The 14,453-nt window shown below is 53.0% G+C and overlaps 6 protein-coding genes across 6 annotated transcripts; 3 read left to right on the top strand and 3 right to left on the bottom strand.

Annotated features, from left to right (window-relative positions):
- Positions 1–561: 561 nt before the first annotated feature.
- On the top strand, positions 562–2,176 carry CCM_09558 (putative glycosyltransferase; the record flags this gene model as incomplete). Its single annotated transcript, XM_006674691.1, has 2 exons — positions 562–707; positions 763–2,176. 2 exons carry the CDS (start codon positions 562–564, stop codon positions 2,174–2,176), a joined length of 1,560 nt encoding a protein of 519 aa, XP_006674754.1.
- Positions 2,177–2,766: 590 nt separating this feature from the next.
- On the bottom strand, positions 2,767–3,557 carry CCM_09557 (uncharacterized protein; the record flags this gene model as incomplete). Its single annotated transcript, XM_006674690.1, has 3 exons — positions 2,767–3,098; positions 3,128–3,359; positions 3,456–3,557. 3 exons carry the CDS (start codon positions 3,555–3,557, stop codon positions 2,767–2,769), a joined length of 666 nt encoding a protein of 221 aa, XP_006674753.1.
- Positions 3,558–4,536: 979 nt separating this feature from the next.
- Positions 4,537–5,153, top strand: CCM_09556 (uncharacterized protein; the record flags this gene model as incomplete). Its single annotated transcript, XM_006674689.1, has 2 exons — positions 4,537–4,635; positions 4,689–5,153. The coding sequence occupies 2 exons, from the start codon at positions 4,537–4,539 to the stop codon at positions 5,151–5,153; spliced, it is 564 nt and encodes a 187-aa protein (XP_006674752.1).
- A 1,106-nt stretch (positions 5,154–6,259) lies between these two features.
- Positions 6,260–7,980, bottom strand: CCM_09555 (uncharacterized protein; the record flags this gene model as incomplete). The annotated part of the gene is made up of 2 exons (XM_006674688.1): positions 6,260–7,647; positions 7,947–7,980. 2 exons carry the CDS (start codon positions 7,978–7,980, stop codon positions 6,260–6,262), a joined length of 1,422 nt encoding a protein of 473 aa, XP_006674751.1.
- A 1,502-nt stretch (positions 7,981–9,482) lies between these two features.
- Positions 9,483–10,824, top strand: CCM_09554 (peptide chain release factor 1; the record flags this gene model as incomplete). The annotated part of the gene is made up of 2 exons (XM_006674687.1): positions 9,483–9,579; positions 9,635–10,824. 2 exons carry the CDS (start codon positions 9,483–9,485, stop codon positions 10,822–10,824), a joined length of 1,287 nt encoding a protein of 428 aa, XP_006674750.1.
- A 427-nt stretch (positions 10,825–11,251) lies between these two features.
- Positions 11,252–12,568, bottom strand: CCM_09553 (uncharacterized protein; the record flags this gene model as incomplete). The annotated part of the gene is made up of 2 exons (XM_006674686.1): positions 11,252–11,981; positions 12,033–12,568. 2 exons carry the CDS (start codon positions 12,566–12,568, stop codon positions 11,252–11,254), a joined length of 1,266 nt encoding a protein of 421 aa, XP_006674749.1.
- Positions 12,569–14,453: the final 1,885 nt, after the last annotated feature.

Here is a 14,453-nt window from a genome sequence, read left to right as displayed (position 1 = left end):
AGACCAAATAAGACTGGGACAAGATCCTTAAATCACAACTCGCAAGGATCGTCGCGCCACCAATGAATATGCTCGCGCCGAGCAAAACGCCCCGGACGGCCGGGCGGCACGGCCCAGATGGATGTCCGAAGACCGAATCGGCATTTGAGCGCCAAGATCTGCAACCACCACGCTAGCGGCACTTGCACTTGAGACATGGCAGTTTCTTTTAATGACGCGTCCCGTCTCACTGCATATGTGCTCCCTGAGAGATTGTCCTTGGTTGTTGATGAAGCTGCTGACTCATCGGAGATTCGGTGCTCGCGACAAACAAGCAAACAGCAACGGAACGCCATCATCTGATCAAGTGGCGTTATCATCGCCTCATGGCGGAGGTTCCTCGGACAGCGGGAGCCCCGATGTCCCGATCAACACGGCTAGGATGGGGGGGCGATGAGAGGGTTGAGCACCAGCTAGAACGATGAGGATCTAGATTCAACACGGCAGAGGCGGTGGCACGATGCTAGCATAACGGGAGCCCTCGGCTCCGACTACTGCCCCCGGGCGCTGCTCGTTCCGTCGATGCCCGCGGTGGACGTCCCGATTATCCTAGCATTACGCTATTCCTGTTCGTTTAGCGTTGACTGGCTGAGTAGTGTCTCGTTTGAAACGCATATAAGCGATGGCGGTCTTCGGAGACTGCTCCCCCTCGTTTTATGGTCTTCCTAGTCCACAACTGCGCGCATCGTCTTTCCGTTCACACTGCCCTCATTGACTTGCCAGTTCACACTACTCTTCTACTCATTCCACCATGGTTCCGTCGCGCACCGACCCGACTACTAGCGATGTTGTCGACAAGTCGAAACTAAAAATCGTCGCCCTCGCATCTCCCGCCGATGGCCACACCTTTCCCATCCTACGCATCGTCGAGGAGCTCGTGCTCCGCGGCTACGACGTGACGTTCCTCGCCGGCGCCGACTTCGAGGAGCGCACCGCCGCCGTCGGCGCCCACCACGTCCCCGTGCCGCCCTACGACAACATCAACCGAATCATGGCCGAGGTGGCGGCCATCCAGGATCCCGGCGCCCGTCTCAGCACGGCCATGGCACGGCTCTTCATCGAGCCCACCGCCGGCCGCATGGCGGTGCTGTACGCCGCGCTCGCGCAGGTCAAGCGGGACAAGCCCGGCCACACGGTCCTGCTCCTGACCGAGTCCTTTTTTCTCGGCGACCATCCGCTGCTCCTCGGCGCGCCGCCGCCCGAGGGCTTCGTCCGCCGCCCGCGCGCCGTCAACATCCATGCCTGCAGCTACGGGCTGACCAGCGTCGACTGCGCGCCGTTTGGCATGACCGTGGTGCCCGACGGCACCGCGGAGAGCCGTGCCGTGTACAGGCAACTGTCCGCCGACTTGCTCGCCGGGCCGCTTGCGGCATCCGTGGCTCTCCAAAAGAAAACCTTGGCGGAGCTCGGCGCCACGAATCTGGAGCATGTCGGGGACCGCCATCCGCTCGATGTCATCACCACGGCGGCCGATGTGACGCTGCAAATGTGCCCGCCAAGCGTCGAGTACCACCGCTCCGATGTCCACCCCAAGGTTCGTTTTGTTGGTGCCCTGCCGCCCCGTGTTAGGAAGCAGGGCTTTGTGGCGCCGCCCTTTTGGGACACCATCGTCGACGGCAAGAACAAGATTGTGGTCGTGTCGCAGGGTACTGTCGCGCAGCGGTACGACCAGCTTCTTATCCCTGCGATGCATGCCCTCGCAGACCGAGACGATGTTGTTGTCGTGGCGATTCTGGGATGCAGAGGCGCGAAGCTGGCTCCCGAAATCACGATACCGTCAAACGCCCACGTCGTCGACTACCTATCGTACGATGCAGTGCTGCCCCATGCCTCTGCATTCGTGATGAACGCTGGGTATGGCGGCTTCATGCATGGGATTGTCAATGGCGTGCCGATGGTGCTGGCGGGTGGCACCGAGGACAAGCCGGAAGTGGCGAATCGCGGCGAGTTTGCTGGTGTAGGAATCAACTTGAGGACAGGCACGCCATCGCAGACGCAGATCCGGGAAGCGGTCGATGAGATTCTGTCCAACTCCAAGTATAGGAACCGTGTCAAGGAGATTCAACTGGAGAATGAAAACATGAGTGCAATGGATGCGGTCGAGGAAGAGATTCTCAAATGGGCTGCCATTGACTAATAAACGCACTATATACCTATTTTGATGCCAGCACTGAAGTCTGAAGTTTTCTTGCCGTCTCATCTCACCAACTTGCACGCGCTTACAACACTTTACAGACCAAATCAGACTGGGACACGAACGTTAAATCACAACTCGCAAGGATCGTCGCGCCTGGCCGGTAAGTAGATGTACCGACCAGTGCGCTATGCTTAAGAATGATGCGTGCCTCTCTATTGGTATACTCGTTGAGAACCTTTCGAATATGAATTTAGTAGTCCGCCAGCCTTGGTTGAAGATGGCATGGAATGGCGCCATTGGTTTGGCGAAAAGAATGGAAACGAAAAAGACGTTGAGAATGGAGGGCAGTTTAATTCAAGGTAAGATTAAGGATCAGTACAGCTTGATTGACAAACAGCGCGCAACTTTGCTGTGTGCCAATGCATTCCAAAGAACAAAGTAATGCCCTGCACCATGCCCAAGTACCATCACGACGGGCTACTCGAGGACCCTGCCCAAACATATTCACGCTTGCCATGACAATATTCAGAGGTGAACTATAGGCAAATGCGCAGATCTTCGTGCTTCCGAGGAAGCGTCATGCCAAAAACTCAAGGCCTCTGCGGGGTGCCCTTGACATTCGGCCACCTGCTCCAGTCAACAGGGCCATAGGCCGCAATGGCCCTGACGCCGGCCTCGTCCGTCTTGGCAGCGCACTGCGTCCTAGTCTTGAGGTGATTCGGGTCCTTGATCAACTCGGGCGGAATGAGGAGCTGCAAGAGCCTGAATCCCGAGATGATGCTCAGGCGTACAGTGTTGTCTGGCCTGAAGTTGGAGCCACCAATCTCCCTGAGATACGCGGCTCTATTCGCAGCTTTTTTTTGTTCACGAGTCGTTAGCAAACTTGGTAATACGGCGACAGAAACCGAGGGCATGCCCGCGACTGCCAACACAGAGACTGGATTCACTAACCCCCTGCATTCCACCACAGCGCCTTGCCATTGTGCCTCTCGGGGACCCATGCCTTGTTGGTCGGGTTCCAGGGCGTCGAGTCGGCGAGGATGACGCAGTACCAGTCGCTGGGGGTGGCAGGCCAATCGCCAAGGTTGGGGCTGATGTACACGCCCGGGCCGAGCTGGTCGGAGCTCTGCGACTGGGTCCAGACGAGTGTGTTGCCGGCGTCCTTGTAGATCTTGGCTTGAGCCTATCACGAATGGATTAGTTATTGTGAGTAGTTTCTTTGGGGGGAAATCTGCAATGTGGCTGCTTCGTCCGAGAGAGACGGCCATGGCTGGCATACCGCGCTGACGGTTCGATAACCGACGACAACACTTGGTCCGCGTTCCTCGAGGGGCAGCGCGGCGCCGAGGCTGGCGAGGGCAAGAGTGAGGGAAAGCTTCATATTGGGGAGATGATGCAATGATTGAGTGTGATGTGTAAAAAGCCTACAGTCATTGAAGCGAAGCCGACTCTTGTATATATAGTAGATCGCGACTGGATGTACTTGGTAGCCGGCATGCCCCTCTCCGCAGCGCCATGCAACCCGTCTCCAATACTGAATACTTTCAGCTGCCGATTTGCTACCGTACTCCGAATGCCCTTCAATTCTCTGCAAGCCATGTCGTATTAAGTGGATTAATCTGGTCTCACATCAAAGGCCCGCTGACAGACGACTGCATGGTCATGGCTGCGGTCATAAGTTGGGCCGATGGATAGTCGATTGAGGCTCTCTTGAATCCCATGTTTCGGAACGAGCGCGCTCCGCTTAGTTCTTTCTCGCATATCTAGGCTTTCCAACGTCAATTCAAGGCCAAGTACGAACTGACCACGCCCCCGGAGGATAGAGTACCGTATCCAATGCTGACACAATGACTCGCAAACGACCTGTGGCCTGAGATTGTGACGATGCTATGAACCTGGGTATCAGATGCAGTCAATGGTCCTCTACTCAGCATTTATGCGCCAATCACGTCATGGTTTGAGCAGCGGATAAGTCTTTATTACTTCTGGTGTCGGGTATGATACATGTAACTATTGAATGCGCACATCGGCTCCGCCAATGGAGTCTGTGACGAATCCACACAGTATGAAGACTGTGCCAGGAATTACAGCAACTTTCACGATATAATCAAAAGTGTTTTGTTTTGTTTCCTATCTGCAACAGCTCTCGACTGCTACAATGCACCTGAATGGGATGCGCAGCCGGGATTGTCTCATCTCAGCTCCCTCCCTGTTGGAACTGCATCCTGTTGAACAGTGTACTTGACGGTCAAATTCATGTGCTACGCGACACTTCCAGCAACTGTTGCGCAAACAAGCCTTCTTCTCCCCCTCACCGATCCGCACAATTTTCCTTGACAGAAACCCGCTTTGCACACACAATGAGTCAGACTACAGTGGACGTTTTATCCTCAGTGCCAGCCTGGTACTTTGACACCGAAGGCCGATACATTGCCTTTCGCCAAGACGGAACAGGCGAGGTTTGTTTTCGCGCGAGCTCCGACCGTGATACCATGGGACTGATTTCTCGCAGCTGTGGTGTGCGTGCAACTTCAACTACTGGATCGCCGCCGAGCTCGAATGGACCGTGGCCGAGACGGCCGAGACGGCCGAGACGGCTGATATGCAGATCGGCGAGTCCCCGGCCGTCGACATTGAGACAGGAAATTCCCTGCGTATCCAGATGAAGCTGACAACGCGCTTGCCGCCAAGTGCGCAGTCGTCCATTTTGACACAGAGCACCCTGCTGAATGAGCATAGCCTCGGGGAGGAGGCGTTTAAGACAAAGTCATACACGGTGCATGTGGAAAAAGGCCGCTTCACGGAGCCGAGCCGTGCAATGTATGCACGAGACAGTCGTCTCCCACAGTTCGATCTGCGCCTTGTGTTTGATCCGTCCCCATACCCGCCCAAGTGTGAATGGAAGGCGCCGGAGAGCGGGGGTGTCGTGGACGGCCAGTTCTGGCATCATACGCAGTTTGTGGCTAGCTCAACTTGATTCCTTGCATGAGAGGCTGGTAACAAATATTCAATACTTGTCTGCGATTAAGCATGTTTCCGTTGCCAAGTGCATTTTTCTGGGCTCGAACCAAGAGTCCCATCAGCAAAGTAGCTTTGACCATGTACGACCTCGCAGACGCCCAAAAACCGAGACATACACGTTGCATTTCGTCGAAATGGAAACGGGCAATGATGCTCGCTTGTCACGCTGGGCCTTGCATCGGCAGCGCCTCAAGAAGTGCATGTTCAGCTCACATCGGGAATGCGCGTTGTTGCCGAGTTGCAGATGGCAGCTGCCGACAGCAGACTACGACGACGATGTAGTTCGTACTAGGTGCATAGTTGCCCTTTGATACATCCACACGGGTGGCAAAGTTGCCTGTCTCGACAAAAAACGTCTCGAATACAAGTACGAGGTGCATAGCCTGTATGCTGGATACGCGCAGTCCTTCAGCCAGCCTCTGCAGATGCAGTGTTTGCTTGGCTACCGAGCGGGGTGGGCGACGGTCGCCTTCGGGCCGCCTGTCGATGTTTAGGTACCGATTTAGGTGTTATCATGGCGACGATATACTCTGTACCGTTGCGTCCAAAGTCTCAGTGTAGGTCTGCCCCTCATCTTCAGTTCTGGTACGTCCACCCGGCTTCAAGCGGGCCAGCTCGTTGGAAGAGCGAGACTGCTCTTCGACAACGGAACTGTACACAGTTTTGATATGATACGTGTGATACTTGACCTCGTGGTGCTTAATGGAACAGGCACCATAAAAAATGCTACATTTTCTTAATACCATAATACTCTTCAGTGGCTATCTGGGTTTGGACATGTAGTACCATGACTAATTGTATCAAGGAGCGGCGGAACCTTGAGCGCGAACTCCAAGACAAAATCTCCAAACAAAGCCACCGCCTGACGATCACCTGGTGCGCAAAAACATCTCAATCTTCCCGTTCCATGAACGGCTCCCGTCTTGTCAGGACTGTCACAATTCTCCCTCGATCCTTTCTCCGACAAGAAATGAAGCCACCCCAATCTTTTCGAGGGTCAATCTGCCCAACAATTCCGCATGGCCCTTGAACAGCTTCACGAGGGCATTTGCGAAGCCAAGCTTAGCAGTCGCGGTCAAAGTACTTCCAGTTCGCGGCATCAGGCCGACCGCGACAAATGCTAAGATCCTCTCTATAAAGGTAGCATCCGGCATTGTTCCCCAAGCCCACGACGTACGACTTGCATTCCGACCCCGACTTGCATGCTGCGGCACACTGCTCCGGAGTGCTGGCACCTGCATCATACCGAATCTGTTCTGCCTGACCAGTGCACGGGCTCCCACCGCGCCTCAAGTCACAGAGAGCCGTATGTGATTCCGGCGGATAGCAATCGCGATCAGAATATGTCCAGTGGCTCCAGCCCGGCGCTCCCGCACATGTCTTGACGTCCCCTCGCAAAAGCCAACACCCACCGTCGTATTGCGTCGCCGCCACGGATGATTTGCACTCCGGCTCGGACCTGCAAACCCTCGCACACTTCTCGGGAGTAAAGTAACCGGGTTGCCACCGAACCAAATTTGTATTGACGCAATTGGTATCACCCGCGTGCAAGCCACAAGTGGTGGCTTCACAGTCGTTCGAACTCGGGATACACCTGCCGTGGCAATCCTTCTGGCCCTCTGAGCAGCACAGTGCACCGGATTTTATGCACTTGCCGTTGCACACCTTATTGCCGCTCTCACATTGACCGTTGCATGGGCTGTCGTCGTTGATGCAGGTGTTGTCGCACACTCTCTTGCCCTGCCCACACTTGCCCTCGCAAGGAGCGTCATCGCTGATGCACTTCCCGTTGCATACTCTCTGACCGTCCGCACATTGGCCGCTGCAAGGCAAGTCTGCGTTGATGCATCTATCGTTGCACCGTCTCTTGCCCCAGGTGCATTGGCCGTTGCAAGGGAAATCAGTGCTGAGGCACTTGCCGTTGCACTTGCCCTGGCCCTCGTCGCACCGCCCAGCACAAGGCTCATCGTCACTGATGCACTGGTGCTTGCACAACTTCTGACCATTGCGGCAAGCACAGCTACCAGTGCTGCGGAGGCATCTTCCGTCATCGCATCTCTTGTAGTCTGCGTTGCCGGGATAGGTGAAGCGGGATGGCCCGCCAAGCGGATGACCCCTATCACCCTTCTTAAAGAAGTATGCCTCGTACTCTCCCGCCGGTGTACAGAGATCAAACTCGTTGTCTGCAGTCACCAGCCCGCTGGCGTCAGGAGCGATTGCCCAGCCTGTGTAGGTGTGGTCTCCTTCTCTGCCAGGGCCGGTTCCCTGGGGGAAGAAGCCAATCCAATTGTCGCTGTTGACAACCGAGGTCGTGTAGTAAAACTGAGGAGGAGATGACGGAGCTTCCCAGGACAAAAATGCAGCAGGACGGGTAGTCGAGAGGGAGAACAGAACAAATTGGGACCAGCCGAAGGTGGGTGGCAGGAATCCTGCTACCAGCAGAGCTATTCCTATAATTGATAGCATAGCTAGCTAGAGTAGAAGTCAGTCTTCTATTCTCTCTGACAGGGGTTGTGATTAATAAGGTTGTGATTGATAAATATGATGAAGCTTTGTGTCCGATGATGGCATCACAGCTTCTTCATCTCGGCGATGAAACCCCTATATATACTACATGTTGAGAGGGAAAGCCACGGTAGTGAGACTTGAATTAGTGTGTGACTATAGTTGCAATTGCTGGATACACCTGTGTGAGATACACATCTACCAGTTATCATGTCTTTGCATCTCATGTCTTTGCATCGCCTACCGCTCCACCAGCGCGCATGTCTTGGCTGTGCCATTTATGCGAGTGTTGGGCACTTTGCTGCTGTTCTGCTGGAGAATTGGGTTGCAAGATGTTAGGTAGCTAAGTCAACATCAGCCCCAGAGTTCGACTGAGGGTGCTATGATTCAAGAATCTGCAAAGTATCCTCGCCGTTTATGCGCAGAACGCCACAGCCAGCCAGCCACTGCCTACGAACCGAACAGCTTCAGCTAAGAAACTTCACAGGAACTTCAGTCATTGTCTCGGACAATGGAAGATGGTGTCGAGCCTGATGGCAGCGAGTGTTCGCCTCTGTGACGGTGGCCTTGAGAATGCTGGAGTCTGCTTTGTACGGGTGCTCGGCGACACACGGGCGGCACCCGAATACGCCGGGTGAGCGTTGTTACGATTAGTGACAGTGTTGAAGAAATCGAGTAACTAGTAACCTGCGTGCGTTTTAGGCTAATGATTAACGTGTCGTGGTCTGGGGATGTTGGCGACGGCGTAACGGACATTACGCACATCTTAGGCCTCGGGTATAATCGACACACCTTAAAATTAGGCGCTTATGAGCAGTGCGGCTGTGTGTGCCGGCTTCAAGGTGACACGTCACTACCATTCGCACCCAGTATTGTGTCCTCCGATGCCGGCTGGGTGTCACACAGGTAAACGGAGGCTCTACAGCACAATGAGGGTGGAAGTAGCTGATTTATGGCGGGCGTCGAGCCAAGAATAACCACCGAATTATTACCCAAAAAGAGGTGCTTTACTCTGCCCAATCAACATGCTGTTCTTTCTGGTGATTTGCCTTCGGAGTGCGACATGATGAGCGGCAGACCTTAATGACAAGACACACTGAGAAATGCTCCTCGACCCGGGCCAAAGATGGGAACGGGACGGGTAAATTTGTAGGCCCGCGAGCAACCTATTGCTTTGTCTAAATTGTGGAGATATGACATACAAGGCTGGCTAATCTTGTTGGTTCTATAAAGCCTGTTGAATAAAAACATGCCCATCAACTCTACGGAGTTGTCTGCATGCCCCCCAAGTATTCTTTACTATTTCCCGATTGAAGTCGGGCACCGCGTTGCCATATTGAGCGTTGAAACCAAAATGAAAATCTCGAAGGGAAATTTGACTAAGTTTTTCATATAAATTAAGTGAATGTGAGGAGCCAAATATATTTAGCTTGTGTAGAACTTTTTCAGTGGCTGTATGTATGTATACTGGATCGCTCGGAGCATTGGTGCGGACGCCAGGCCGTCCAGCCGCGCCAATTGGACCAGCTACATACATACCTAGCTAAAGGCTTGATTCTCAATAAAATAGTGCCATATCGTGCGTTTGAAAATATTGTGGTTATATAGTCCAATATAAAATTCATTTGGATTCTTTAGGCATGCAGAGATACAGCTTGCTTTCTGCCCACTGGTCTCCTTCCCTTGTCGCGGGCCTAGCGTAGTACCCTAAACCCAAGAAAAATCAATCTTGAACCCATCTTCTGACATCAATCAAGACCTTGACCAACTACAGCCAATCATGACGCGTGTGCCGTGGGTTTGCCGTAGCTGCTCAAGAGCTTTATTCAACCGCCCTCGATTCCCAAAGCCCAAATTGGCGCGTTTTGCATCTACTGGTGAGCTCTATCCATGGCGAGCTGAACCGCTCTACCTCTAACCGCTGCTCCCTAGAATCGACTCTTGCGCCCAGTCTCCTCGTGCGAGCGAAAAACCTCAAAGCCGAACACGACGACCTGCAAAAGACGCTCAACGACTCGTTTGATGCGGCCAAGGCAAAGCGCGCGGGCGAGCTGCGGCGCGTCGCCACTGCGCTGCACGACTGGGAAAAGGCCAACAGCGCCATTGCCGAGCTGCGCAGCATGACGCACGGCGGCGGCCCGGACCACGACGCCGACCTGGCCGCCATTGCGCGCGACGAGCTCGCCACCGAGGCCGCCAGGCTCGCGACGCTCGAGCGCAACCTGTCCGCGAGCCTGACCCCCCGACACCCCTTTGCCGACCTGCCGTGCCTGCTCGAGATCCGGCCGGGCCCCGGCGGCCTCGAGGGCCGCTACTTTGCCGACACCGTCTTCAAGATGTACCGCGGCCTGTGCGCGCGCAAGGGCTACCGCAGCAAGGTCGTCAAGTACGACTTGGCCGACGGCGCCGGCGACCAGTCCTCGGCCGAGGGCGAGCTGCCGCTGCAGGAAGCCATCCTCGAGATTGAAGACGCCGGCGCGTACGACGCCTTCCGGGCCGAGGCGGGCATGCACCGCGTGCAGCGCATCCCGAGCACCGAGAGCAAGGGGCGCGTGCACACCAGCGCCGTCGCCGTCTGGGTGCTGCCGTCGTTTGCCGAGGCGGCCGTCGACGAGATGGACTTTGAGAACCCCGAGAGCGACTTCTACATTGACCCGCACGAGCTCAAGATTGAGACGATGCGGGCCCGGGGCGCGGGCGGGCAGCACGTCAACAAGACCGAGTCGGCCATTCGCATGACCCATCTGCCGACGGGCACGACCGTGTCCATGCAGGACCACCGATCGCAGCACAGGAACAGAGACGAGGCGTGGAAGCTGATGCGCTCGCGGATCGCGGCCCAGCGCGCGGAGAAGCGCGACGAGGAGGCCGCCCGCCTGCGCAACAGCGTGCTCGCCACGACGCAGATTACGCGCGGCGACAAGATTCGCACCTACAACTATAATCAGGACCGCTGCACCGATCACCGCGCCGCGCTGGACGTGCACAACCTGCCCGCGGTGCTGCAAGGTGGCGATGTCCTCGACAAGGTCATGGATGCGGGCCGCGACTGGCTCGTCGGCAAGGAGATTGAGATGCTCGTGGCCGAGGAGGAGGCCAAGGCCAGGGCTGCCAGCAAGTAGAAGAGCTTCACACAGGAGCCATGTATAACTGTATAACTGTATAACTGTACCACAATGTATAAATACTTGAATTTACACCAGGAGGGCCATGACATGACAACAAAGCCCCGGTGAAATAATACATCTAATTTCCCAAACAGGTGAATCGTCCATATAATCGTCCATATAATAGTTGAATTGTACACATAGAGGGGTATGGCATGACAAGAAAGCCCCAGCGAAATAATATTTATAAATCTCCCAAACACATGAATCGTCCATACTACCTCTTGAATGCCTTGATCCCAAATTCCAACAGAAAACAACCTTGACTCGTCCTTTGCCCAAGAGTACAATGCCCAGTCACAAAAAAAAATGAGGATAATACGCCAAACCCAATTCAAACTCGCCTGCAATATCAATAGTCGTGTCCGGTCGTTGATGGTCGTTACATGAGCCCGCTCAAGACGACCTTGCCAATGTTGGCTACCTCGGACTTGATGTGTGCCTTGCTGTGCTCCTCGAAATCCTTGACAATATTCTGCACAATAAGCTTGCGGACTTTGGCGTCAGCCTTCGCAAACAGCTCGGCGACGGGCGCGGAGCACTCGCGCGGCGTGGGCATCAGCGTGAGGAACCGGCTGTACGAGTCGATGAGCACATCGCACAGCGTAGCAAATGTCTCGAAGAAGTCAGGGTCAAACGGCAGCGACGGTGTCAGCAGGTACGTGTACTCCTCACCGGGGAGCAAATCTGACTCTGCGGCGGCAAAGTTCATGACGGGGGGGCCGCTGCCGCCCGTGCCCGCCGCGGGGAGACCGCCGCCACCGCCCTGCCCATGGTCCTCGGTGAGCGACATGTCGGCTGTCGAGGTCGATCGACGCGACTTTCCGCCCGGCCGACGGAACATGTTAGGCAGCCGGGCGCGGGACAGGGATGAGGACGAGTCGCCGTGTAGCTGCTGGAACGAGTCAAACTCGGAAAAGAGGCTGTTGAGGCAGCGCAGAAACTCGACGGGGGTGGACGAGTACAGGTCGTTGATGGTGGGGATGGAGACGCCGAGGAGGAGAATGTTAGTAGCCTTGCGGGCGAGTTTGCGCGGGTCGTAGGCGGGCATGCGGCTGAGGTCCGACTTTTCGAACAGATATGTGTTGAACCAGTACACGCGGCCTTCATGACTACACGCTGTTAGTTTTCAGGTATTGTCATCTTGACTGGCGGACGCTTACGCCTTGCGGAGATAATTCAGCGTCGACATGCGCTTCTGCGCTGCCTCGATAATCTGCTGATGCATCATGGCCACCTCGCTCTGCCGCCACTGCGTCGGGCTCACGCCCATGGCCGTCGAGGGCGTCTGCGGCGGCAGCATAAAGGTGTGACTGGTCGCGGGGCGGCCCATGGCCGACACGATGCCGCCTTCGGGGCTGATGGGAGTGCGCACGGGGTCGCGGGGGGCAATCTTGGCCGCGGCGGCGAGGGCGTATTCGGGCAGGGCGGGCGGCGCCGAGTCGTCCGTCATGACGGCATCGGCGGCCATGCTGCCGCTACCCGCCGCCGTGGAGACGCTGCTGCGACGGCGCGCGCCCGACAGCGAGGCCTTGCGCGAAAACGACGCCTTGCGCTCCTTGGACAGGCTGCCGCTCAGCAGGCCCAGCGCGGCCGAGACGGCGGAGCCATCGCGCGTCGTGGGCCGCGAGGGCGACGACGAGGATTCGCCGAGATGGGTCGCTGTCGACGTCGAGCCGCTGGCGAATGGGTTCTGCATCGCGCGGGAGCGAGCGCGAGGGTAGAGTTTTCTTCTTTTGTTGGCTCGTGGTTCGGTCCGCTACTCCCTGGCGGGGCAGGTACGGGTATCTGGGCGGCGGTGTAACCGAGGAGGCGGGAAGCGGTAGATTCGGCCTGCTTGGCGGAGTGCGCGCGATGAGGCGGGAGACGGCGAGACGAAAGAATGCGCCGCCGAGGGGAGATGCTGCGCTCGTATGGCGGCGGCGGCGGGCGGGTTGCAGATGTGATCGGCAAGCGGGTGTCGAGCGGCTCGTCAACGAGGAAAGTGGAAGAGGGACCGAGTCAATGCGGCCAGGGCAGCTTGCACCCAACACAACGATGAGTAGTGGCCATAAATAGTTATGAAAATCTTCCTAAAAGCCACTCGATTTATACTTGTTTTGAATTGACTCAATTTTTGTTTTGGGTTCTTTATCTGTCTGACTGTGAACAGCGGTTCTCCTCCTATCACACTAAGCTTGCTGCTCCTATTTATTAGGGGGGTGGTGTGATTCTCACATCAAACGGTATAAAACGAAGTCTAATAACGTCGAACACGGGGTGACCACACACAACCCCCTAACAACCACATAGCCAGGGCCCGCTTATCATTACCTAATTAGGCTAGACTAGTTAAGGTTATACCCTAGTGGATAGACATTATCCTATACTAAATATAGGTCTAGGTAGATATAAATAGCTTATATTATATTAATAATTAGAATATTTATTCTTTTCCTTTAAAAAACACTTCTCTATATATAATAACTTCCCTATATATATATATATTATTTTCTTTACTTTTAATATCTTCTTATAATAAATTAGATATTAATAAAGGCCTTTACTATATATAAGGTTTCTAAATTAACCTTATATAGCTATAAGTAAGGTATAAACTTTTATAAGTAGGCTATATAGAAATAGTAAGTAATTCCCCCCTTTTAAAAGACTTATCTAGCTAATTATATTATATATTAAGCTAAAATTAGCCTAACTCTATCTTATAAGTAAATTAGGATATTTACTATATAGTATTATATTAAATTAGGCTATTAATACCCTCTTAATAAGTATTAGCTAACTTACTTTCTTTAATACTACCTTAAAATAGTAATAACCTAGGCCTAGCTAATTAGACTAGATTAGGCTACTAGTATAACCTTTATAAAGATCTTTACTTTTTTTAACTAATTATAATACTTAGATTATAATAATATACTTAATTTAATAATTTAAAATATAAATAAGATAAGCTTATATAAGGGATTAGGCCTAAATAGACTAGTCTTTAGCTAGGCTAGCTAGAAGTTAACCTTAGTTATATAGCCTAAGTTAAGTAGTTAGATTATAATTTTAAAATATATTTTTATAGCTAAAGGGTTAATTAACCTAGTTATTCTATTTAAAGGCTAATTAAATATCTAATAGTATTAGTTTAAGGAAAAACTAGATTTTAACTTTAATTAGTCTTATAAGATAACTTTAAAAAGGTAGACTAATAATTCTATTATAATTAATTAGCTTATAAATTATTTTAACCTACTTATATAACCTACTAACCCCTTATAAAAGTAGCTATTAATTTTAAATAGCTATAATAGCTACTATTAGCTTTATTTTATATAGCTAGCCTTCTAATTAAATATTATACTACTATATTTACCTACCTATATATTATATATCTTATAACTACTTAATATATATTAAGGGCTAGGCTATAGAGCCCGCCCTAGTCCTTTTAGAGTAGCTAGTATAGAGCCCTTAAGGGGCCCCTTATAGGTATAACTAGATAATAATAAGTTAGTATTATTATTATAAATCCTTTTAGCCTTATAGTTAAGAGGGTTATACACTATAAGGCCTACTAATAGTAAAAGTACTAG

The sequence above is a fragment of the Cordyceps militaris genome (genome assembly GCF_000225605.1).
Source record: "Cordyceps militaris CM01 unplaced genomic scaffold CCM_S00009, whole genome shotgun sequence".
Classification (NCBI taxonomy): Eukaryota; Fungi; Ascomycota; class Sordariomycetes; order Hypocreales; family Cordycipitaceae; genus Cordyceps; species Cordyceps militaris.
This window is presented reverse-complemented; position numbering and strand designations above follow the sequence as displayed.